The sequence below is a fragment of the Falco rusticolus genome, chromosome Z, assembly GCF_015220075.1.
Source record: "Falco rusticolus isolate bFalRus1 chromosome Z, bFalRus1.pri, whole genome shotgun sequence".
NCBI classification, from domain to species: domain Eukaryota; kingdom Metazoa; phylum Chordata; class Aves; order Falconiformes; family Falconidae; genus Falco; species Falco rusticolus.
In genome coordinates this window covers 30953703-30979486 of record NC_051210.1, presented here as the reverse complement: position 1 = coordinate 30979486, position 25784 = coordinate 30953703, and the positions used below count along the sequence as shown (strand labels likewise).

The 25784-nt window shown below is 41.3% G+C and overlaps 1 protein-coding gene and 1 long non-coding RNA gene across 4 annotated transcripts in view; one reads left to right on the top strand and one right to left on the bottom strand.

Moving 5' to 3' along the window:
• Positions 1-25784, top strand: part of PIGG (phosphatidylinositol glycan anchor biosynthesis class G) — a 93767-nt gene that overhangs the window by 43713 nt on the left and 24270 nt on the right. For 2 of the 3 annotated variants that reach the window (XM_037373324.1, XM_037373325.1), the window contains exons 11-12: positions 2521-2830; positions 14006-14169. In XM_037373324.1, coding sequence (XP_037229221.1) covers positions 2521-2830; positions 14006-14169 — 474 coding nt within the window. Of the gene's footprint in view, positions 1-2520; positions 2831-14005; positions 14170-16557; positions 19032-25784 lie in introns of those variants that run through there. The other variant, XM_037373326.1, reaches the window with a different exon arrangement.
• Positions 16838-21649, bottom strand: LOC119141248. The gene is made up of 2 exons (XR_005101880.1): positions 20195-21649; positions 16838-18573 (listed from the first exon to the last, which is right to left on the bottom strand). It is a non-coding gene; the product is annotated as an uncharacterized LOC119141248 (long non-coding RNA).

The window sequence follows — 25784 nt, the reverse complement described above, 5'->3', positions numbered from 1 at the left end:
CATCTTTATTAGATGGCTGATACAATAAATGGTAAAAGCCTATTTAAAATGTTGCCAGGAGCAAACCCAGGACTTTCTTTTACATGTGTCTAGAGGTATCTTTAATGTATTTATTATATGGAATAGCTCCAGATCCAGGTGCAAGGTAGAGGTTGTTTTGTGTAATATGGGAAAAAGCTGTAGGCAGCTGCATTTTTCATGCACAGTGCTTTCTTCTGTAAGGTGGAGAATCTTTGCTCTGAAATGCCCCTTCTCTGACCCTTTAGTGAAGATAAGTGTTTTTTTTTCTCTGAATGTGACAACTTCTGGGAGGTGGATGAGGGAGAAGAGGCAATAGAAGGGTGTCCCATCTTCTGTGGCTCAGACTAAGACAAGCTGTAAATTAAAAATGCAAGAAAGTAATTTGGCCTTCAGTTTTCCTCAGAGTTCTCCTTTAAAAATGATAGTTTGTGCGATGAAAAAGATTAGTATATACCATACTAACACAAACAAAATAATAGTAATGCATTTGCTGAGAATTTTTTTTAAATTTGCATTTCCATCTATGAGTTAAATGAGTTAAGTGAAAACAGAAAATAGTAGTGGCAAATACCCAAAGCTAGTTCTCAAAGTTTTATTTCTAAGTCACATGAATATATTTGAATATTTTATGGTAATAATTACATCAGAATTACCAGAGATACTGAAAAAGGCCACTGAATTTCTGCATTAGCAAGAAACAGAGGAACTCTGTAAGCTTTACTGGTTTTATCTTTTTCCCCCTAAAGGAAAAGCCAGTTGTCCTTAAAGGGTTTTTACAAAGGCTTGCTATCTAAGGGAATAAAATAAGAGTAAAGCTCCTTTGCATAGACCATTAGGTATGACTTTGAACCTTTGAAAGCTAAGTCACAGAACTGAGCACTGTGTTCATGTTTAGGAAGGTCACATGATTGTCATGTGGTGGTTTTGCCCTGTTTCTTGGTTCCGTGGGTGCAAAAAGAAAGCGGAACATACAAATACTGTTGCTTATTATTTCTCCTTTTGCTTTTTGATTCTCTTTCCTGTGTGTGGAAAAGAAATATTGAATTCAAGCTCATTTGTTGGTAGGTGTTTGAGAAGGAAGGTGACTTTCCAAAGAATGAAAAAAAAAAATGGAAGTCAAAAGGAGAAATTTATTTTTAGAGATTTTGACTAGTGGTGTTTTCTGGGGTCAGCTAGTTACACTGGTTACACCAAGTATAAATACAGTTCTATTATTTTTAGTGCCATGGTCTAATCCTGCATATATTATTAAGTCCAGATGACTCAAGAATGCCCATTTCTGAGTGAATTATATTAACTTTGTAGGTGTTTGTTCACCAGTTGTATATAAATGGCCGGTAATCCATAAGGACAGGTGTGTATTAAATTATGGATAAAATATGTAAATAATGTGTATTTTTATCTTTTATAAGATTAAAAAAATATATTTATAACACAAAATTTAATATGCTCATTTGGCGAGTTCATTGGATGATTATTATAGTTTAGCACATACTAACATGATTGTGACTTTTGTCCAGTAAATATAAGAATATCAGTGCATTTGGATGGATATCTGCTTTCAGGTTCTTTGTTCCTTGGGCCTTGCACTTCTAGAATAGTAGGTCACTGTTTTTGAGCTTACTGGTCCTTGTCAGCTTTTTGGATGAGATGCTGTGTTTTCTTCAGAAGCCAAATTCCACTGGAAACAAAGAGGCAAATGAATTTATAGGTTCTGTGAACATAGTAGTGGATGCTAATTACACTTACTACTTAAAACATCCTTTTTTTTTTTTTAAATGGAATTGCTTAGAGATTTGAAAAATATGCACAGTTACAAGGAAAAAATATGCTGGTATAAACCAGCATGTCTGTATATCTGTGCAGCTGTGTAAGGTGAGAAGATGTCTGAAGAGTGTGAAAATTTCAGACTTCATATGAAATAAAGGTCTTCAGATACTGTTGCTGTTTCTTTGGCTGGTGAAAAAGAAACCTGTATTTGAGTGAATGAGTTGTGAAAAATCACTGAACATCTTAAAGGGAGTAGTAATTTTAATGTCAATTTAATTCCTGAAATGAAGTTTCTTTATCACTTTAAGGAGTATTTTTGGGGAAGTTCATTATGTTATATAAATGGCATGTTTATATGAATATATTTAGGAATCTAGACTTCAAATAATAATAAATTTATTTTGGTTACATGAATTGACATAAAATTTCATTTTTATGTTCTAGGTTAGTTTAGGTTTTAGTACAATCTGTTTTCTTTGATAAAGTTGATTTGGATGTGTTGTAATATAAGTATGAATCTTTTTTAAGAGTTTTTGTATTTGAGAAATCTCTCTCATGAAACTGGCCAGTACTAGCCTTAGAATTTAACCTGTTTGGCAGAACTGCATTGGTCTTGCACCTCTCTTGAAAGACTTTTTGACCTGTGAAATAGATATTAGTAAGTAGTTAATCTTCCTGTTTTATTTATTTATTAATTATTATTACTTTTTTTTTTAATTTCCTTTTTAGGGGGATTACTGAAGCTCGTTTTGTTTATGTGTTTGTTCTTGGCATAGTCTTCACTGGCACTAAAGATTTACTGAAGTCACAGGTTATTTCTGCAGACTCCAGTGTGAAGAGTACAGGATTATGGGAAGTGTATAGTGGATTGGTTCTATTAGCAGCCCTTCTATTTAGACCTCACAATTTACCAGTCTTGGTGTTTTGTCTGCTGATTCAGACAATGATGACAAAATATATCTGGAGACCTTTGAAATGTGATGCGGCACAGATCACTGTCATGCACTACTGGTTTGGCCAAGCTTTCTTCTATTTTCAGGTAAGCTGAATACTGTCCCTGCTACAGGGGTGGGAAAGGGAATAGTTTTTGAAAGAAATGTTGTCCATTGTGAGTAAAATGCCAAATAAGTCTCAGAATGGAAGAGTTTACAGAGTTCTCAGGAGGGTTTAGTTTCTAGCTGTATTATTAATGTTTTGTTTTCACAATCAGGAAGAATGCATACCTTGATGACATCACAGAATGGTCAGGGTTGGAAGGGACCTCTGGAGATCTTATAGTTCAGCCCCGGCAGGGGCTTCACCTAGAACAGGTTGCACAGAGTCACATCCAGATGGGTTTTGAATGCCTTCAGAAAAGGAGACTCCACAGCCTCTCTGGGCAGCCTGTTCCAGCGCTTTGTCACCCTCAGAGTAAAGAAGTGTTTCCTTATAATCAGATGGCATTTCCTGTGTTGCAGTTTGTGCTTGTTGCCCCTTGTCCTGTCATTGGGCACCACTGAAAAGAGCCCGGCCCCTTGACACTCACCCTTAAGGTATTTGTACACATCAACAAGTTCCCACCTCAAGTCTTCCCTTCTCCAGGCTACACAGGCCCAGCTTTCTCAGCCTTTCCTCATCAGGGAGATGCTCTGGTCCCCTCATCATCTTCACAGCCCTCTGCTGGACCCTCTCCAGCAGTTCCCTGTCTCCAACTGGGGAGCCCAGCACTGGACACAGCACTCCTGATGTGGCCTCACCAGGGCAGAGCAGAAGGGGAGGATCACCTCCTGTTGGCCACGGTCCTCCTATTGCACACCAGGATCCCACTGGCCTTCTTGGCCACCAGGGCACACCTCTGGCCCATGGGCAACTTGCTGTCCACCAGCACTCCCAGGTCCTTCCCCGCAGAGCTGCCTTCCAGCAGGTCACCCCCAACCTGTACCGGTGTGTAGGGTTGTCCCTCCCCAGATGCAGGACCTTACACCCGCCTTTGCTAAACTTCATGAGGTTCCTCTCTGCCCAACTCTCTGGCCTGTCCAGGTCTCTGAAATAGTCCTCAATAAATTATTCTTATATAGAGAATATCCTCAATATAGATTTCCAAATGTGTTAAAAACATCAGATACTCATACCAGGGGCTTTTTTGGACTGTTGCTGGGCCTCCTAAGTACTGGTCTAGTGATACCAAATTTAAAAATTTCAGCCAAGTTGATTAATATCAATAAAAGGCAGATGGCTTTTTGTCCCTGATTCTTGAGGCTTACAAAACCTTTGGTAGCATCTCAATAGGTCTGCATACAGTTTAAGACTGAAGGGAAATTCTGTGACAAAGTAATGTCTCTTATAAGAATCAGAATGCCATTCTTATTTTATGAAATGGTATCTTCTTTCTTGAGGAGCTTTACTGATTTCAATCATATAGTTCTCTGCATTGCAAATAAGGTTGCTATTTCATAAAAACTCTCCTTAGCTTTGACGATGGAGAGGTTGTTTCCACTTCTAATAATGTTGGAAACTTAGTGTAGCAGGCTATCTTAAGAGGGCATTTGTTAAGATGTGAATCAGGTTGTTTCTGGTGTAGGAGGAGAGGCTTTCTGGTTTGTTGCAAAATTTCAGGGTGATACCTCTGTTGGCTTAACTGTTGAGCCATGACCATGACAGTCTGGACTGTGTCCATTCTGATTTTAAATACCTGCAAGGATGAAGACTCTGAAACCTCCCTGGGCAGTTGGTCCCAGTGCTTGACTGCTGTAGCCAGTAAAAAAAATTTTCCTGATATTTAAACAAAACTTCCTGTATTTCAGTTCATATGCATTGTTTTTCATCCTTTTGCTAGTCACTGCTGAGTGACGGAGGTCAGAGTATCTCTCTTCTTTACTCCCCCTCATCAGGTATTTATGCACATTATTATGAACCCTGCTGAGCTTTCTCATCTTGAAACTAAACAGTCCCAGATCTTTCAGATAGATGTTTGTGTGACAGATACTTGGTTCTCGTTGTCATCAGTGGACTTTCTCCAGTACATGCATGTCTGTCTTGTGCTGGGGACCCCAGAACTGGATCCAGGAGCCCAGATGTGATCTCACCACTGCTTAGTAGAGGGAATGGAGCATCTTCCTCAACTGGCAAGGGATGCTCTTGGCAATGCAGTCCCAGGTGCTGTTGGTTGTTGCACAAAGGGCAAATGGAAGCATGGTGTCCACCAAGACCCTCATGTCCATCTCTGCCAAGCTGCTTCCCATATGGTTAGCCCCTGGATGGACCCTGGCCTGGATTTCTTTCTCCCCAAGTGCTGGATTTGACATTTTCCCTTGTTGAAATTCATGAGCTTCTTGACAGCCCATTTCTCCAGCCTGTTGAGGTGCCTCTGGATGGCAGCAGACCCACCTACTGGATCAGCCACTCCTCCCAGATTTGTGTTGTGTGCAGACTTGCCGAGGGGGCACTGTGCCCCATTGTCCAGGTCATTGATGAAGATGCCAGACAGTGTCGATCCCAGTGTCAAGCCCTGGGGTTGATCCTTCGTGGCTGGCCTCCAGGTCACAACCCTGTGAGCCCAGCATGTGAGCTGTTTTCAGCCCACCTCACTGTCCACTGTCCTAGCCTGGGCTGCTTCAGTTTGCCTGTGAGGATGTTATGGGAGACGGTGTTAAAAGCGTTGTGAGGTGAAAGTACATTAGATATGTGTAGCCCATATATCTTTGGCCAGTATGGTATGGCGGAATAGAAGATCAGGAGGTTTTGAAATAATACATGCGCTGTAGAAGTGTAATTGGGCAGGTTAAATTCTGTGTCTTCTCTGATCTGAGCGTTGCAAAAAATTGGGGAATAACATTTCTGGAAGAATCTCCATGAACACTGGAAATGTTATTCAACTGATTCAGAAGTAAGCTATCAGAGGCTATCAAGAGCATGGTAATCTTTCCTTTTGTCTATGTAATGCCAACGTCTTTTTTTCTATACCAATAAAACTGTATTTATTCAAGACCAGCAACAGTTAACAGTTAGATCACACATGTTGGGTTTTTTTTAGTGGTTTTATTACCAGAGTTAGTGGGAAGATAGAAATGCAGTTGAGGATTTTTTTGCTTTTTAGAAGACTGAAAGTGATTTCCATTTTAACTGGCTGCACATAGTGCTATTGGGTATCTTGTGTTTTCAGAGCATCCACCCAGGCCTCATCACACTGCTGGAAAATGTGACATTTCTTCTAGATGGGTTTCCTTTGGAAATAATAACTTCCAGCATGATACAGATTTCAGCAATCTTGAGGATATTTTAAAAATTAGCTCTGACAAGGTAGTCTCTTGCACAGACATGCTGTTGAATCACAGCATCCAAAGTTCGGAAAGGAAAAATTCTCCATTGCCTCATTGTGAGCTAGATTACTTGATTGGTCTTTGTATCTTCTGTCACTCTAAGATCCGGAGAACGAAGGATGATAGTTACTTATCAAAACTTCTAGTATAAGCAGACCAAAGATTCCCCTCTGCCCCTTGTTTTCCATGCTGGTTTATTATTAAGTCTGAGATATGAAATGTTGCGGATCCAGATAAGGAGCTGCCTTTTTGTGTCTCATCACATGTCTGTAAACTCCAGCTTTGAACAGATTCTTCTGAAATTCTTTCTGTCTTTAACACAGGGCCCTTTAAAAATATTTATCAATTTCAGAAGATATTGAACAGTCTTCTACGAATTATTTTGACTATCTACTTGGAAAAGCAAGGTGTATGCCTATTCAGTGTGTCCAAGACAGAATAAAATGACGAATGACTTAAAATAGAACACAAGGGATTTTAGAAAGAACAGTTTTGGTTGTAGCTTGTGTCTCTCTTTTCTCTATTTTTTTCCTATGTATCTCCATTTCTCTATTTTTTTCTATTTTCAAAACATCCTAGAGATGTTTCAAAAATAGAGAAGTCAATTCTGCTAAAGGAAAAAGTGTTTTTAAGAGTCAAGACAGATGGAATTTGCTTCCACCCCCCACTCCACAGAGAACAAGTTTTCAGTTCTCTTTTTAAACATGCTCTAAGTAAATTTACATTAGAAGCCCTCTCTAGGATGGAGATTAAGAGTTTGACCAAAACACCACTCTTCAGATACTAGCTTTGTTGTTTTATTCTCTGATGAAAAAATTGTTCTGCAGGTATTGAAAGGAACAGATTTAATCATATAAGGCAAAGAGTCAGGGGGATTTTTTGCCCTTCACAATTGAAAGCAATCATCTGATGTGCCAAATATTAATGTAGAAAAACCAGAATGGTCAATCTGATAACTGATAAAATTACAGAAGCTACAAAGGTCCCTCAAAATCTAATTAATGCTCTCTCTTCAATGGGTAACTCTCCCAGTTTGTTCTGAGAATAGGTTTTCCTGTCTGGGACTGTACATCCAAGGATGGAAGAAACTTCTGCCAGAAATTATGCTTAATTATGCTCTTTGTATTTAATTTTGCTCAGTTTAGCATTCTGATCTGCACTACCAGGGAAAGTTACAAACCTGACAACCTACAAAACCCATTTCTTCATTTGCTGGTTTTTTTTTTTTTTTTTTTGATATTTAAGTTTCTCCTTCCCTTTCATTTGAGTTCAGAGTCTAAAGCATGAATGACTTGTTGCAAAGGAAAAACTGCTCAGTTTGTGTAGCTTAAAATCAGGACCCAAGTGTTTTACTGATTTATTAGTGGCACATAACAAACTGGGAGTCATATATTAAAGGCACTTGATTAACTGGCAATCACTGAACTATAGATGCAGGATTGATACTAGATACACAACAGATGAACCCTCACCCATTTCTATGCCATTTTATATACCTGATTTGGAAAAGATCTAGCCCTGACCCCTGCACTGGGACCACCTCTCTCAAACACGTAGAGGTAACTTCCCCTTCAGGTGTGTTGTATGGCAATGCAGGTTCCCCTGGTCACTCATACCTTTTGTGACAGATGCGGGCACTCAAACTTTAAACATTTATGTGTATGTCAAGAGTACTGTAGATGAGTAACCTTAGCAGAAACCATAGATGATTTTGTGTGGTTATGCACGTTTTCCAGCTCTTCCTTACCTGAGTGATAGAAGGCAGAACTCTGAAAGTACCCCTAGTTTTCATGATGTAGCTCTCCGGTTTATTAAACAGATTTTAATTGTTTGAATAAACCATTTCATCTTTTTTCCTTTAAAAACCAGGAAGGTCTTTGCTTGGTTGACAGCTTTCAGATTCCCTCCTTCCATGTCTTCCAATGAAGATACACTGTTCTTACTGAGTAAACTGCAGGTGTCCCAGGTTTAGCAGCTACCTGTGTTGGCCATGACCATTAATACTGAGGTCTTACATTCACTGACTCAGGAAAGGTTGTATTTCAGACAGATTATGTATCATTTATTCTCAAATACTGGGTAAGTATTAAGGAAGTACAACTGTGTTGTGTCTGCTGGAGAAGTCTGTCAAGTTCTTAACTTCAGTATGGACCTCTGTTCAGCCTGCCTTGGTACCAGCTAGTCATTCGTTTACTACCTCTGGAGTGAACGATATCTATGCTTGAATGCTAGGGCAGAGATGTGAAAGAAGCACTGTATTATTAGGCATGATGTTCACTGCTGGCATAGATTTACATGTCTTCCCTGACTTACTTTCCTCAAGTTCCGTGTTTACTAGAGCTACTACTATTAAACTGGCTGAGCTTGGAGTGCTTCTAGGTTTTTAATTTCCAGACAAGCATAAAGATCTAATGTAGCGTGCAAAAATGATAGCAGGTTTATGGTTGAAATACAGAAATTGAAAAACACTGAAATTAATTGTTGATGTAGATCAGATTGGATACTAAATTTAAACTGTGCTAGCTAAATGAAGCAGAAGAGAACTATAAACTAAATATACAATCCTTCCATCTGGAAATAGGAGAGAGATTTGGAGAACTACTTTTTGCACTTGTTCTGGTGTGATTATGAGGAGAATGAGACTTCTTGCCCATGTTGCTGAGCCTTTATTAAATCTTGGTAGGGTACGTAATGACAAAAGCAGTAACTCTGTCTTGCTAAGTGTGGAATATAAGTGATGGCCTTTTCAATATGATTGTGAGTAAAAATAGCCTTGTTCAGGATAGCATATTTAATGAATGAGACAGTGTTCTTTCGAAAAAATACTGTAGCATCCTTAAAGACTTTATGGAAGTATAACTGAAAATCCTAAGTGTACAGAGTAAGCAAGGCTCATAGAAAGAGATACCATTTTCCATTAATCGTTTGGTATAGTTGAAAGTTGCGGGGAAGAATGAAGCGCCTGGGTGTGGAAGCTAATATTTTGATCTGAAGTAGAAAAAAAGCCCCAAGCCCCCACATTAGGTATGGTTTGAAAAAAAAGAATGCCTTGAACTTACACTTGGTTTTGCATTATACACTTCACCTGGGCCAAGGCCCCGAGTGCATCTCCTGTCTAGGAGTTTATTTTAGTGGGGTTCAAGGTCGTCTCCTTCATTGAGAGGAGTTGTTGGGAGAAAAGCTAGAAGGAAGGGCCTGCCCTACTTTCCTCGGGGGGCTGCTTTTAATCCAGTGCAATACTGCCTGTGCTGTGTCACAGCTGTGCAAGCAGGTATGTCTGTGCCTGTCTGGTACCTTCTTGATCCTGATCTGGACTAGGACCTGGCAGCTGAGCTTCCTGGTCTAATCTTGGACCTGCCTCAGTACTATACACTTGCTGTGTGATCCCTTGACAGCATCTGGCCCTGATCACTATCTCTGGATCCAATCCTGACCTGGATATGCCACTGAGCATTCCCAATCCTCCTGATTTACTGCCCTCACCTGCCTTGTTTTCATGCGCGTTTCCCAGCTTACATTCCCTTGCAGAACCAGTTGGCCATTGCTGCTCTCTGACAATGTGAACTTAAACGCAAATTTATTAAACAGTTGTAACTTATGTGGGAAGACTACACATTAACTAATTTTTCCAGCTGTTCAGCAAGATTTTTGTGATTAGTAAGCAGTGGAAAAAGTTGCTCACACAGGTTGTGCAGTCTTCATGCTTGGAGGTTTTCAGAGCTTGGCTGGATAAAGTCCTGTGTTACTTATGTGGAGCTAGTTAAAAACACTTTATTTTTCTGTCTTGTTTTAGTAGTTAGGATCTTTCCTTCATTTATTGCTTTGTGTAAATCTGTGAAGAGAAGGAAAGTTAAAAATACTCCAATATTGTTAAACAGATAAAAAGTAATACATTTAGTCAGAATGCTACTTATTGTCAGGGTATTATCTGAAGCTTGAGAACCTCTTGATGAATTTTCCAACAAGCTGGAATGATTGATTGTTTTCTCCTAAGTTCTGAGTTGTATACATCTCATAACTCATCAATCACTTCCCAGAAGTATACTATATTTTTATCATTGCTACCTGCCCTTCAGGTGCCGTAAGACTAGAAATAAATATCTTGGTTGTTTCTCTTAACTGTAGCAGCTTCTAAAAAGATTGTTGCTGTAAATATTTCTTAAAATATTTTAGTTACCTTGGGTGAAAGCTCATCAATAAACAAAAATCCCATGTATTTATTTATTAGCCTTGTGGTTTTTTGTTCCCATCTTTACAGCAGTATATCTGCAGAAGAAGAGAAAGAAAATACAGTCTCAAAACCTTTAAGACTTGCTTGTGTTTTCTGGTATTTTTTATCACTGGAGGAGAACAGAATAGGTTTGTACATTAGAATCATTAATATCTAGTTCATCTTCCCTTCACATAGAGAGATGGACTGAGTGACATTTTAAAGTGGCTTATAGATTTCTCTTGTTATGATTTCAAAGCATTGAGGGATAATTTACATTGGAAAGGACCTCAAAAGGCCCAGAGTTCAACCCTGATCTCAGAGCAGTGTTAGCTGTGAGGTAAAACCAGGTTGCTCAGGGTCTTGAAACCTCCAGGGGTGAAGAGAGCAGAACCTTTCTGGCCAATCTTTTCCAGTAACTTCATTTTTTCACCTTAAATAATTTGCCTCAAATAGTTAAAATAAATCCCTCCTCCTACACTTATTTATAGAATTCCAGTTACTAGAGAGGCATACAATTATGTGACGAGCTCAGTGAAAGTGCACTAACAGAGTGCAGTAACAGTCTGCAGTATTTAATCAGTCATGAAACAGACCAGAAGCATGTCAGTTTTGTCCTGCACATCTGTACTTCTCAGTTTAGTGAGAGTCATTGAGATACTGCAGGTAATAGCTCATACTCACTGAGTGATGTGGTATCTGAAAAGTTTTCAGAAGTATCATTGCAGCTTTGAAGAGCATTTTAGATTGTTTTCATTACTATCTGTGGAGGGATTCTCTTACTGTAGCAGATATGCTGGTAGTTTCTCTTAACTAGTGAACACTATATATATATGTTTGTGCTTCGTGGATCTGGATCATGACATTATCATGGAATGCTTTTATGCAATTGTGCATTGTCTTTCTGCCTATGATAAGCTATTGCACTATTTGAAATACTTGAGTCATATTTTAAAATAAAAGCAGACAGTCTGAATTGCCAGTTATTTATGTCTTGTGTGGTGTATTAAAAGTTACAAGCTACAAAAATTCATTCAAATATATGAATTAGTCTTGAAGAAAGATATCTAATGTGAAGAAAAAAATGCTTCTTACTGCTTAGCAGAGCTCTTCATAGTAGCTGTGAAGCCATCCATGAGGCTTAGGAGATTCCTGGTGAAAGTGGGGTGTTTGGACACTTAACATGCAGTATGGTCACAGCTGGAAGTGTGTGTGTCCTTGCTCTCCTTGTTCTACAGGTGCATCACTTCACAGCAGGGGCCCTCACACTTTAACCAGGGGCCGGGCGGATGCCGTGGCAGGCAGCCATCTGCGGCTGCTTGGTTTCCCCCCGCAACCCCCGGCGGGGGGGGGCAGGGGGGTCTGTAAATACCGGGGGCCGGATTGAGGACCCTGGGGGGCTGTACCCAGCCCGTGGGCTGTAGTTTGAGGACCCCTGCTTTAAACAGTCAAAGATAGGAGGAGTGAGCCCAGAGTGAAAGGAGCCACAGGGAGGCGAGGAGAAGGTGGAAGGCACTGTTCCTTCCTCCTGGTTGCTTTCTCTGTTCTCACTACCATTCAGAGGACAGTGCATCTTTTTTCCCTGTTGTGCAGGACAGTGACGTGCACTCCCAGGTGCTGCCTTTGTTCTTGCTCCTTCTTACATGCATCGGGGTGGGGAGTTGCCCAGAGGTGCCAAGCATCAGCCATGTGTATGTGCAGATGGAGCAAACAGCATGAAGAAATCTTTCAGCTCTTCATGAGAGGAGCAGGACTCCCTGATGTCTCAGGTTTTCTACTGTGCACACATCATACAGAGGAGAAGGAGGAGAGAGAAACTAGGCAGGTGTGGTAGGGAAAAGACCTGCTGCTGTAGACAGGGACTGGGGGAAAAGAGACCAGCTTCTTTCTTCACCTGTCCCTGTCAAACTCTTGCATGTTGAGGAGCAGCACCCTGTCCTGCTCTCAAAGTGCTGCACTTGACCACTCTGCTCCTGCCATGTCCTCAGTCTATACCCCTTAAACTTGAGGAGGAGACTTGTTTTACAGCTTTCTTTTCCAGTCTCGTCTTACAGGTTCTAGGGCGCAGATAATGCTTTTTCTTTAGCTGCTGGTCCTTAGTTATGATTTGCTCTGCTCCTATCATTGCTCTACATTATGCTAAATGCATAACAATAACTTATTACACTGGTGTAATGTAACAGTAATTTACTACAGTGGTGCGTGGTGAAGGTCAAAGTGTGAAGGACTGACAGTCATAAGTCAAAAATTTTTTTCTGCTGTATGATGTCTTGGTAAAATCCATACCTTACTGCCCTCTTACAGCTTCAGGCTGCCCTTACATTCTGGGGATATCTTCATGGTAGGATTCATCGGGACACTGACTACTGATGAGGAGCTCTGAATGGTTCTGTCAGCAGGGACGGCTTTTTTTCTCCTTAGATTTTAGGGCTGTCTCAGGAGCGTGGTTTTTGCTGTCCCTCGTGCCTAGTTACTTATGTACCTGAAAAAGCTACCTGTTTTTTTGTGCTTCCTTGTATGCTCTGGATTTCATGGGCAACTCAGATGTGTTTTGATGACAGTACTTCCTTGCTGGGGTAACTTCTGCGGTTCAAGAAGACTGCAGTCACTAAGGTGAGAGGAGATCAGGTCAGAGGGAAGGGGGGAGCCACACTCCTCATAGGCTCTGCTGGGACTGGGTCTGAGTCTATCTGTGGTGACAACCCTTACATTTGCATTGTTCTGGGATTCTGCAGGGGGGAAAGAAGAATTTGATAGCTGTTAGAATACCAGCGCTGTAGAAACTGATCGGCATCTCCAGATATGGTATATCTGAGAGCTTTTGCACTTGTCTGAGGAAGCCTGCCTGTGACCTGCTAAGCTAAAAAATATTCTGCCTTAATCATGGGGTGTATTTGGTGCTTTAGGTATTTCAGTGAAATTAAATACTTGGGCATTTTCAGTGGAAAACACTTCCTTTAGTTTTATATTATCCTTTGTTATTTAGTGGTCTTAGTCACTGAAAAAGAAAACTAGATAAAACATACAAGGCTTGGACAGCTCAATACTTTCATTGCTGTATGTTCCTTGTGTTTTTCTAGGTTTTAAATGCCTCTTATTGATGATTCAGGCTGTCTAGGCTGACTTCTGGTCTATTTCAATGCAGTCTATTGTGGTATAGATACTTGCAGAAATGTCTCTGAATTTGCTTGTTTTAATCTGGTTACATGCAGCAACTTGTGTCATGGGACAGGCAGGTGGGTGGTGTAGGGTTCCACTACAGCTCTAAATTAGAGCCCGATTGTCTCTAAGGGCAAGAAATCTTTATTTCCTGGTGTCATTTTAGGCAACAAGCCTAAAATCTTGGGTTTGAATTGTGCATGATGAAAAATGCATTTTCATTACTGTGACTGAAAAATCAGCAGGTGTAGCTACTTGCTTTAAACTGGGTTTTGGATGTAATTTATTAAACAGGCATGTTCATTTGCAGACAAAATAAGACAAGTGAAATATGTTGTTTATGCCTTTGTTAGTCTGTAAATCCTATATAAAAGCTGTTGTTTGGTAAGGTACTTTACTGAAATTCCCATGTAAAGAATATGGCTGTACTGTGAGGTAGCTTGAAAGGTAAGTATTTAACTGGTACAATAATTAATATTATTCTAATGTATCCTAAATGTTTCTTTCAAGATACTAGAATATTTACTTTTTTTATTCCTGCTTTCAGGGGAATTCAAATGGCATCGCCACTGTGGATATTTCTGCAGGGTTTGTGGGACTTGAAAGCTATGTGGAGATACCAGCTATCTTCCTTACAGCATTTGCAACATACACAGGACCTTTGCTTTGGGCCATTCATCTGCTGTGCTACTTGAGTTCTGAAGTTAACAGGTAATCATGTCTTGAACTAAAGTAACACTCCTCTATGTATTGCAGATATGAATACCATTCAGATAGTGTATACCTTTTCAAACAAATAGTTTCATTCACATAAATTTTTGCCTTGGAAGTTAGTTTTCCAATAATAAAATGCATGTGGGGTTTTTTTGGTATGCATTTGTGTCATCTCACTCTTCCAGTTTCATTTTCTCTGCAGGAGTTTTGCACTGGGAATATACATGTATATTTTACTAATTTTGTTTCTGAATGAGTTCTCAGTTTGCTGTGCTAAATTACGTAAAATTTTATTATGGTTTTGTAACAGCATGTGCTGCCTAAAAACATTCTTCTTGGAACCTATTAAGTATGAGACCTGACAAAGACTTTTTAAAGTAATAGAATAGAATTCAAACTCAACTAACATGTAGTTCTTTGAATATTTGTCCTTGTTTGACATAGTGACATACAGCATTATAAAAAAAAAAATATTGTATGTTACTGGTTATTGCAGTCATTTGTAGCTAAAATATTTGTACTTTTGGGTATCTTGTGTAGTGGAAGGGCTAATGTAAAATGAACTAGTGCATTTGGAATTTTAAGAAGACATATTTGGAAAATGCTCATGTAACTTACAGCGTGCATGTAAAATCCAACTGGACTCTCCAGTATTGCATTTAACTCACCATCCAGGGCATTCAAACCAAGAGATGCCATATGTTAAAATAGAGGAGCTGTAAATTCCATATATTGTAATATCAATGCACAAATGCAAAGACTTGATAGATTTTCACAGAAATAATATTCGACAGTGACTAAATTTTTACTGTCACAGAATCTTTTCACTGTTATCTGTGGAATTCAAATGTACTTTTTTTTTTTTTTTAATGGGGATCAAAATGTTGCAGCCGGCTTGGCAGGTGGGATTTTGGACAGTATTTAGTTTATCACAACTCCGCCTTATGCATTGTCATCCTCTGTAAACCTCTGACTTTCCTTTATCTACAGAGTGTCATCTGGTCTCATCTTGTTAGTGCTTTTTGTTTTCTGGCTTCTCTCTTCTTTCCCTTGTTTGTTCTGGGCTATACCTACACCATGAACTTCTGTTGGCACATGTGTGTTCATCAGAGGTGTGAGGAGATGGGATCCCCAGCTGTCCAAGCTGCATAGGCTAGTGGAGGCTTTAAACAGGCCCTTCCTGGTTCAAACAGCCTAAATTCCTGCACAGTCATTGTGTCCATTGCTCTGTATTAAGAGGCACCTTTAACAGGTAGTGTTATTATTCACCTTAGTCACAGATTTGCCTGTCTGCCATACTGCTTTCTAAAGATGTCTAGCTCTCTCTACTTTGTTGCAGTGCAATTATGGAGCCCTGTGCTGGGCCATTGTATTGGCCTAGTAATGCACTCCTTAGTGCAGACTGAGACTCAGTGCAGAACATTACCTCCTAGTCTGAGGCCAGCTACCTTGAAGTCATCTTTGGTCTTATATAGATTGATGCTGTCTAAGTACTGGTCTTTATGTGTAATACCTCTGAAACCCAGCCTTTCCTTTGTTCATTCTGATATTATGGTTTTTTGCTTTAGGAGGAGTACATGTAGAATACTCTAATTATAGATGTCTGGATCTGTATGACCACATCAACCCCTTTCCTGAATTTTCTTTACTACCTGGTGACTTGACACCAAACTCATTTTTAACTTTTTCTAATGCTCCTCAGTTTAGCTTTAGTCACTGCTTTGCTCCATCAATACATCTTCCCAGGATCCAAGCTCTTCAAGTTTTCTCCATTCTTTCAACTTTCTTTAAAAAGAGTTATGTACATATAGAAAGCCCCACCGCTTGTCTTCTGGTAAATATGTGACCCATGACCCTAGGTATTACTTACATTCTGTTAATCTACTGTTTTTTCCAATTAATTTATAACTCTGCCATGCTTTCTTTAAAATAGTGCTAGACAGTTTCATTGGTCACATCCATGTTCCTGTGTTGTTTTTCTCTTTTGTGAGTCCCACTTTCCATTCTTCATTATTACACTGTAGGTGCTTCGGAAATGGAGGTTTTTGCTAGTGCTTGGAGGACTCTGAGCACAGTACAGTAAATCACCTCAGTGCCATTGTCTGGGGAGGGAGAGGAAAAGAGTAAGACTACCCGTAATGTGTTTAAAATAGCTGAAGTTCAAATGTTGTTTACACCCTAGACTGCAGACTGTGATGAACACTAACATACAATGAAGAGAAAATAATACCATATAGCATGGTTTTTGAAAGCTCTTCTAACAAAATAATAATTTCTGTAACAAAACCTTTGAGGATCTGTACTTGTTTAGTATTGTTTCAAATAATGTGCCTCTGTAGCAGTGTTGGTGGTTGTTCTGATGTTTTCTTGGTTGAATTTTTGCAGATTAAAAGCTCAGCTAGTAGTGTTGCCAGGTACAGTGCTGGTTTAAACTGCTCTCAAGTGGGTAGCTGTGACCTGTAATACCCACATCACTTATGTAAGTAGATTCCATCAAGCAGCTTGTGTCTGTAGCCATTTTAAGGTTCACTTGGGTCAACTGGTAAGGTTGTTTCCTCTGTGAAACAGTGCATAACTCTGGACTGGAATCTCTGTAGCTGCTGGGACTCGTTTAAATTGGTATGTTATGGTGCTCAGAACTTGGTCTATATGCTTTTTATTTTAGTTTTGTGTTTTGCTGTTGCTGGCAGGATGGTTGTCTCATTACTTCGTTGTTATTCCTTGGAGCCAAAGCCGAAACTGCAGAAGGCAGAGGTCCAGCTGCTTCATGTGTTTTCTTAAATGTATGGGAGACTGAGCTTTTTTAAAAAACTGCTGGATGCTTTAGAATGTTCTTTAGAAAGGCTTCCTACTAACTTTTATAAGCAATGTGCCTTCGTCAGAGTCGAACACTTTCCTTTTTTTATATGGTTCTGAGTGCAAGATGAAGATCCTTTCCCTGCTTCCACTAGATGGGAAGTTCTGAAAGAATCCAGCTGCCCTGTTTATTTGGAGTATGCTGAGTGGGTCCTGTTAGATTACTAACGGATGCCCTCAGGATTCCTGACCCATCCTGGTACAGTCTTAGCTGAATGGATGTGCCCAGAACTGCTCAGGAGTACCATTCAGAGCAAAGTTCCTAGCATACTGCGGCTGTTTTAGAGGTGAAGCATCTGAGGAAGTTGACCTGGACATGGAAGCCTGACTTCAGTGCTAACTTGTCTTTGTTTATTCCAGCCACTTAGCAGAGCCCATGTCATTTATAGCTGCATCAGTTGGGTTGGCTTAACAGAGAGAGCTTCTTGCTGGAGTTCCCAGAAGCTGAACTCCGCTGAGGCATAACTTCCTAAGGGCAAGTAAACCTGCACACCCTTCCCTCTCTCTGTACTTCTGTGAAATCACAGAATACTTGAGTCTGGAGTCCAACCCTCCTGCCCCAAAGAGGGTCAACCACAGCAGGTTCCTCAGTGCCGTGTCAGGTTGGTATTTGAGTGTCTCCACAGTCTCCTTGAGCAACCTTTTCCACTGTATGACAACCCTTGCAGTAAAACAGGTTTTTTTCTGATGTTTAAGGGGAATTTGTCATATTTTAGTTTGTGTCCATTGCCTTTCCTCCTTTCAGTGGGCACCACAAAGAAAAGCCTGGGTACATCTTCTTTACTTCTGCCCATCAGATATTATGCATATCAGCAAGATCCCTGCTGATCCTTCTCTACTTAAGGCTAAACAGTCCCAGATTTCCCAGCCTCTCATATTGGATGCTCTGATCCCTTCATCATCCTTGTGACCTTTCAGTAGACTCACTCCAGTACACCCATGTCTGTCTTGTACTGGGGGGCCCAGAACTGGATCCAGAACCCCAGATGTGATCTGAACTGTGATCTCCAGCCCAGAACTGGATCCAGAACCCCAAATCACCTTATTCAGCCTTCTGGCTCTGCTTTTTCCACTACGGCCCTGGGTTCACTCAAGGGAACGTTACTTACTTGTGTTCAACTTGTTATCCACCAGGAACAATCTATGTCCTTCTCTGCCAAGCTGTTTTCCAGATGGTCAGCCCCAAGCCTGTCCTGGTGCATGGGTTTATTATTCCCCAGCTACAGGATTTGAAATCGCCCTTTGTTGAACTTCTTGACAGCCCATTCCTCCAGCCTGTTGAGGTGCCTCTGGATGGCAGCAGACCCACCTACTGGATCAGCCACTCCTCCCAGATTTGTGTTGTGTGCAGACTTGCCGAGGGGGCACTGTGCCCCATTGTCCAGGTCATTGATGAAGATGCCAGACAGTGTTGGTCCCAGTGTCAAGCCCTGGGGTTGATCCTTCGTGGCTGGCCTCCAGGTCACAACCCTGTGAGCCCAGCATGTGAGCTGTTTTCAGCCCACCTCACCGTCCACTGTCCTAGCCTGGGCTGCTTCAGTTTGCCTGTGAGGATGTTATGGGAGACGGTGTTAAAAGCGTTGTGAGGTGAAAGTACATTAGATATGTGTAGCCCATATATCTTTGGCCAGTATGGTATGGCGGAATAGAAGATCAGGAGGTTTTGAAATAATACATGCGCTGTAGAAGTGTAGTTGGAACTCCTTAAACAACTTCCTTCCATCTGATCAAACACACGGAACTATGAAATATTCTCCTCATAGGGAAAGGTAAATATGTTTCTAAAATAATTAAGTGGCATGTGACAGACAGTAACATGGATATTATCACCACTTTTAGTCCTTCAGGCTCTCCTAACAAACTTGGCAGTTTAAATGTGTCGGGATTTTCACAGACAGAAATAGAAAGAACTTTTTTGCTTCAGTCTCCATGGAAACTGTGCAATAACTCTTGAAACTGTTTTTGAGACATGGAGTACTGATTAAACTGATGCCTGAACTTAACCAAGTATTCAGTGTGTGATCTCCATGAATTCCAGAGAGCACCTGATTCATGTAAAGGGTAGTTTTTACAGTGACCACTGTGTTGCTCTGACCTGAAGTAGAACTTTGGATTTTTGGGATGCTTATGACCGTGAAAAGGGCCATGTTCTTGGATAATCTGACCTATATTACATGACCTCACTGTGCAATACACTCCAGATGGATTCAGTTTTCAAGCTCCTACCCAAAGAAAATTGTCATGTGGGTGATGCTCACAGTGTTGTGTAATTACCACCCTTGAGCTAGGCATCGTGATAGTTTTCAGATTACTTGCACGTTGGAATCTGTGTTTTAGTTGCTTTAATGAGTCAAGTGTCAGGGTGAATTGGTGGATGTGTTCTAGCATTAGAAGGCTGCATTCTTATTGGGTTTTCTTCGTTAGTGATCAAAAGTTATAATAGTACCTCATGTTAGCAAATGGCTTTCAGGTATTGAAAATGTAAGTTATGCCCAACAGGACAGTGTTAATAGTTGCAAAACTTTTAATGTTACACTGTGACTTTGTTAATGTAGAATGCCAGCACAGCAAACTTAAGTTTTGCCGTGAATTCTTCTATAATACTGATCTAAACAGAATTAGGAAGGCATGCTAGCTGAAGGAATTTCAGCAGTCAACATCAGCTTTTGCCATCTTCTACCTAAAGTGTTTGAGACATTGACAGCCCTATTCACAATCCATGTTAATATATTAATCCTTTTTCTTTCTGACATAAGCTAGACGTGCAGTGAGTGTTTCTAATCTGTTTTGTTTGTTTGTTTTGTTTTGAGTCCCAGGTAGAAAATGTAGTAGAGACAAAAGAACAATCCAAATATTTTTCCCTGAACCCTTTAGTATTTTACAGAAGTAGTTTTTATTTCTTCTACTTTCACTTCACTCTTTCTTCCTTAGTTTAATTAAAGCTGAATAAAATGTTTGCAACTAAGAATATACTGCTGCTGCGTTCGCATGGTAATACTTGTTATCTATGGTGTTTGCCAGCAGTCTTATTCTTTAAATAAAATAATAAATAAAATGTATAGAAGAGGGTATCTACTTGTTCACTGATGTGCATGGAAATCTGGAAGTGATTTGATAAAATAGAGTGGGGTTTTATTGCCACAAGCTGGAAGAGTATTTTACTCACCTGTGCTGTCATTGTGGTGATGGCTGGAGATTTCTGTTAGACATCATTAGTGCTGTGTGATGGATACATCCTCATTCATTTGTCATGCTGGTCAGACGCTGACTTTTCCTATAAGTTGCCTTCAGGCAGCCATGGCTCATAGTATTGTAAAGTATTTTCTTAGTGAAAAGTGATCCAGCAAAGTAGGGTAGCCTGCAGTTGCCTCTATGTTGTAAACAAATGACAAGTTGCTTCAAAACCATTTGCAAAATAAATGTCATCCTCTTGTTCCATGGACCAGCTCTACAGCTGTGTTTTAGGAGCTGAAATAATTTCTATGTAAATATTAAGGAAAGTTGTGTGCACAGAATTTATAAATACACAGATTTGGGATGAGTTAGGTTATTTTTGCTTTGCGTAGATAGAAGTAAGCACCTAAAGGGATCTAATACTTAAAAATTAATTATCTAAGTTTTGGTAGAGTTGGCATATCCAACGTGAGGTGTGTTTCTAGTAATGACTGATGACCCTAATGGACAACTTGTGCTTCAGTGTGCTAGCAACTGCCCAAATGCATTGCAGAGTTGGCCACACAGCTTGTAAAGGGTCTTATTAATTCTGTGTGCTGCCATTGCTATGAGACTGTTCTCATTGACAGAGCTCTGCTGGCTTAGGTAGAGGCCACTTAAAGTAAGCATGCCAGATACGCTTTTTAATTTTTAAGTGGTCTGTCAGTTTGTGGGTAATCTTGAATTGAAAGGAAAGACTTCTAAAATTATTTTTTATTTCTGCCCAAGCTCTAATTTGAGGGGTTTATGGTTACATTGTCTTCCTCCTCTTGATGTTTTGGTGTTCATCAGACTTACAGAAGTATTCTCAAAAGCATGTAGCTGATTTAACTGTACAGCCTTCCAGTACCCAGTGTATCTGTAGAGCTGCAAGCTTCAGAGTGGAGGTATGCAGTATCACTTTGCTGTACAAAAGGGTACAGTATTTGACCTTTATTCTTGTTTGGAACCTCTGCATTGTGAGACAGTATTTTTCTGCAGTCCTGCATGGCTGGATTTACAAATCCTGCTTACACAGAAGAGTTCATTAAATTCAATACACACATAAACTTATTGAGTCTCTTAGGAGAATCAACTTTAACAACATTGGGCATGGGTAACCTAAGAGGCATCAATTATAAGCAGAAATTTGGGGATCCAATGGTAAGCAACTGGAATTTTTTCAAAGAATGACAGTCTAGACAGGCTCTATTAGAAGGATTCTAGAAAGACTTGAAAAGTCTCTGAAAATGTGAAAAAAATAATGACAGGAAGGTTGGTTAAGTTATGTGTCTGTAAGTAAACTGATAGTCCTTCCTATTGTTAGTGGACCACGGCAGTTGTAACTTGTCATAGTTTAATCCCGAAGGCAACCAAGCACCACGCAGCCGCTTGCTCACTCCCTGCCACCCAGAGGGATGGGAAGGAGGATTGGAAAGGAATGTAAAACTCAAGGGTTGAGATAAGACCAATTTAATAGGTAAAGCAAAGGCTGCGCATGCAAGCAAAGCAAAACAAGGAATTCATTCGCTGCTTCCCATGGGCAGGCAGGCGTTCAGCCATCCCCAGGGAAGCCGGGCTCCAGCACGTGGAACGGTTACTCAGGAAGACAAATGCCATAATGCCAGATGTCTCCCCCTTCCTTCTTCTTCTCCTCCCAGTTTATATACTCAGCATGACATCATATGGTATGGAATACCTCTTTGGCTAGCTTGGGTCACCTGTCCTGGCTGTGTCCCCTCCCAATGTCCCATGCCCCTCCAGCCCTCTGGCTGGCAGGGCCCAAGGAACTGAAAAGTCCTTGACTGAGTATAAACCTCACCCAGCAACAGCTAAACCCATCAGTGTGCTGTCAGCATTGCTCTCCCATCACAGCCCAAACACAGCACTGTACTAACTACTAAGAAGAAAATTAACTCTATCCCAGCTGAAACCAGGACAGAACTCCACAAAGGAAAGCTAACTTGTGTCAGAATTGCAGGATAGCAAGTGGTCATGTGGCATGCTATTTTCAAAAATTGTAGGCACTCTGCAGTGCGATGAAAGGAATTTTAGTACATTTTGATGAAAAGGATTAGGTTTGTCGATACTGACATCTTAAGATTTCTTTGATTAGTCCACACAGCTGTTAGTAGAGGAAGGATTGTGAAGCCTGATGCTGCTATATAATGAAGTTACACTTTCATGTGTGCTTCCCCTCTGTCTCTGACTCACTGTCCCTCATAATCTCTCTCTTTACCATGCTTGGTATTCTCCTCATCCCTCTCGTTCTCTTGTTATCACCCTCACCACCCCCCCCCCCACTCAAGCTTCCCTTTTCTCTTGGACAAACTCTACGCCTCTTTGATGTGCTTTGGCTCTCTCCCTCTCCCAGTTGCCTTCTCTTGTGCATTTTCCGTCTTGTCAGAAAAATTTGCGACTGACCCCTGCCAACTGAGGAGAGAGCCAAGGATGCAAAGTATAGAATTAGAGAAGTAAATATTTATTCATGCACATGAGGTGTCCTAAGCAAACTGGGGCACCCCAAATGCGGTTTTACACAGCGTTCTTACACCTTTGCTCATGTTTCCCTCTTGCGATCCTTCTCTCCCACCAAGCAATTCCTCTCTCTTGCTTTCCCACCCTCTCACAGACACTTCCTCTCCTTGTGCACTTTCCCTGTCTCTCATGCCTGGGCTTTCATGATCTCTCATGTGTGGATGTTCCCAGTTTCTTTTGGATGCAGGCTCTTCCCACCTCTCGTGTGGGCTTCCCACCCGTCATGCACATGCGTCCCCTCCTTACATGTGCTTACCTCTCTCTCACGGGCTTCCCCACTCTCATGCACTCCCTCACCATGAGTTTCAGTCCCTCTCAGACTTCTGCCTCTTTGCAAGCATGCTTCCCCCGTCTCGTGCTTCCCTGTGCACTTTCCTCCTGATGTGCTGCCTCCCTCAGACTTCCTCCCTCATGATGCCCCATCATTCTTTTCCCCTCTCTTGCAATCACTTTCTCCCTCTCCCTATCATGCTTTCTCTCTCATGCATGCTTTCTCCCTACCTTGTTTGCACTTTCTCCCCTCCTTGCATGCACCTCCACCTTCTCCTACACACTTCTCTCGCTCTCATACACGCTTCCACCTTCTCTCATGTAATTCTTCCCTTCTTGCATGCACTTCCACCTTCTCTCACATGCGTTTCTGTCTTGCTTGCTTCCCTCTACTTTGTGCTCTTCCCCTTGTTGGCACACTTCCATCTCTTTTGTGTGCCAGTCTCCTCCTATGTGTGTTCCCTTCAGGCATGATTCCCCCTCACTCTGGCATGCCACCCTCCATGCTTTCCCCTCTCATGCATGCACTGTCCTCCTTGCGCATGTGCTTTCTCACCCTTACATGTGCTCTTCTCCTCACACATGCTCTCTCTCTCTCACTTGAATATGCTTTGTCTTTTCCATGCTTTTTTCTTTTGTGCACTTTTGCTGTCCTGCTGCCTTGCGTGCCCTTCTGTCTGTTGCTTTTCCTTTTTCTCTCTTCCTTTCCCTTCTGTAGAGTTTCTCCTTGGTGTGCTTTCCCATGCCTCACACTTTTTCCATCTCTCTCACACACTCAAATTCTTAGAAGTTCAGATTGTTTGCACTTTCCTTCTCTGCATGTTCAATCGTTCACTTGTGTCCTTCTTTCTCCCACCTTCTGTCTCTTACAAGCCTTTTCATTCTTTTGCACTTCCCTCCCTCATTCTCTTTGCATCTTTGTATCTTGCTTTTTCTCCTTTGTATGATTCCCTGTCTCTGACAGACTTTTCCTTTCTTGCCATGCACTTTCCTTCTCTTAAGCTTGCAGTCTCTCACTTGTGCCTTCTCCTTCTCACTTGCTCTCTGTCCTTTCTACCTGTATAGTTTTTCCTCTGAAAAACTTAAAAAAACCTCTGAAAAACTGGAAAAAAAGAGCTCTCCCCAGCCATACCCTGCTTTCTGCTTGACTCTGACCTGCTTTCCCTCCCTCTTAGATATGCATTTCCCCTCTTTCAGGCATTTCCAGTCTCTGATGCACTTCGCTTGTCTTTCAAGCTCATCTTGAGCCCCTCACCCCCAACACTGGCTTCCCCCCCTACCCCACCTTGCAGTCATCCTCTCCCTTTGTTTCTTTTCCCTCTCTCTATTGTTGTACACCACACCACCCCATTCCTTTTTACTCTGAGGCTTCCCCTTCCTTTGATACCCTTTTTCTTTGTGTCTTTTTGCCTTTTTCTGATATGCTTTGCCTGTCCCTTATTGCATATCCTTATCAGTGATCTGAATGAGGGGATCAAGTGCATCTCAGTAAATTTGCAGATGACACCAAGTTGAGTAGCAGTATTGATCTGCTTGAGGGTTGGAAGGCTGTATAGAGGAGTCTAGACAGGTTGGACCAACGGTCCAAGGCCAGTTGTATGAGGTTCAACAAGGAGAAGTGCTGGGTCCTGCACTTGGGTCATAACAACCCCACACAACACTACAGGCTTGGGGAAGTGTGGCTGGAAAGCTGCCTGGCGGAAAAGGACCTGGGGTTGTTGATTGATATCTGGCTGAACATGAGGCAGCAGCGTGGCCAAGAAGGCCTACAGCATCCTGATCGCTTATATCAGAAATAGCGTGACCAGCAGGACAAGGGAGGTGATCACCCCCCCTGTACTGGGCACTGGTGAGGCTGCACCTTGAATACTGTGATCAGTTTTGGGCCTTTTACTTGCCCAAAGAAGGGCAATGAAGCTGGTCTGGAGCACAGGTTTTATGATGAGTAGCTGAGGGAGCTGGGGTTGTTTAGCTTGGAGAAAAGGAGGCTCAAGGGGACCATACTGCTACATGCAGCTACCTGAAAGGGGATTGTAGCAAGGTGGGTGTTGGTCTCTTTTCCCAAGTAGCAAACGAGGGGACAAGAGGAAATGACCTCAAGTTGTGCCAGGGAAGTTTTAGATTGGATATTAGGAATAATTTGTTCACTGGAAGATATATTAAGTAAGATATATTAAGGCTGCCCAGGGAAGTGGTTCATTCACCATCCCTGGAGGTATTTAAAAGACATGTAGGCATGGCATTTAGGGATGTGGTTTAGCAGTGGACTTGGCAGTGTTAGGTTAATGGTTGGACTTGATCTTAAGGGTCTTTTCCAACCTAAATAATTCTAAATGCTATTCCTCTTGCATGTGTGTTCCCTCTCTTATGCTTGCCCAGCCCCCCAATGCTTGCATTCTTCTGCATGTTTTGCTGCTGCTGCATTCCATCTGTCTTATGTGCTGTGCCTCTCTGAAGTGCTTTTCTTCTACTTCATGTCGTGCCTCATTCTGTCACTTTGCCCCTTGCGTGTGCTTTGCCTCGTGCATTTCCTTCCACTCGCATGCTTCTCCTTGCATGCAGTTTCCCCCCTTGCACACTTCACTCCTCACTTGTCTGTCTTCCTTGTGCATGTTGTTTTTCCAGTGTGCATGTTGCCTCTCTGCACACTTTGTCTTTCATGTGTTCTTTACCTTTATGTGCTTTGTGTCTCTCTCACTCATGCTTTGCCTCTGGTGTGTGCATGCACTTTGCCTTTCTGTTTCTTGCATGAGCGT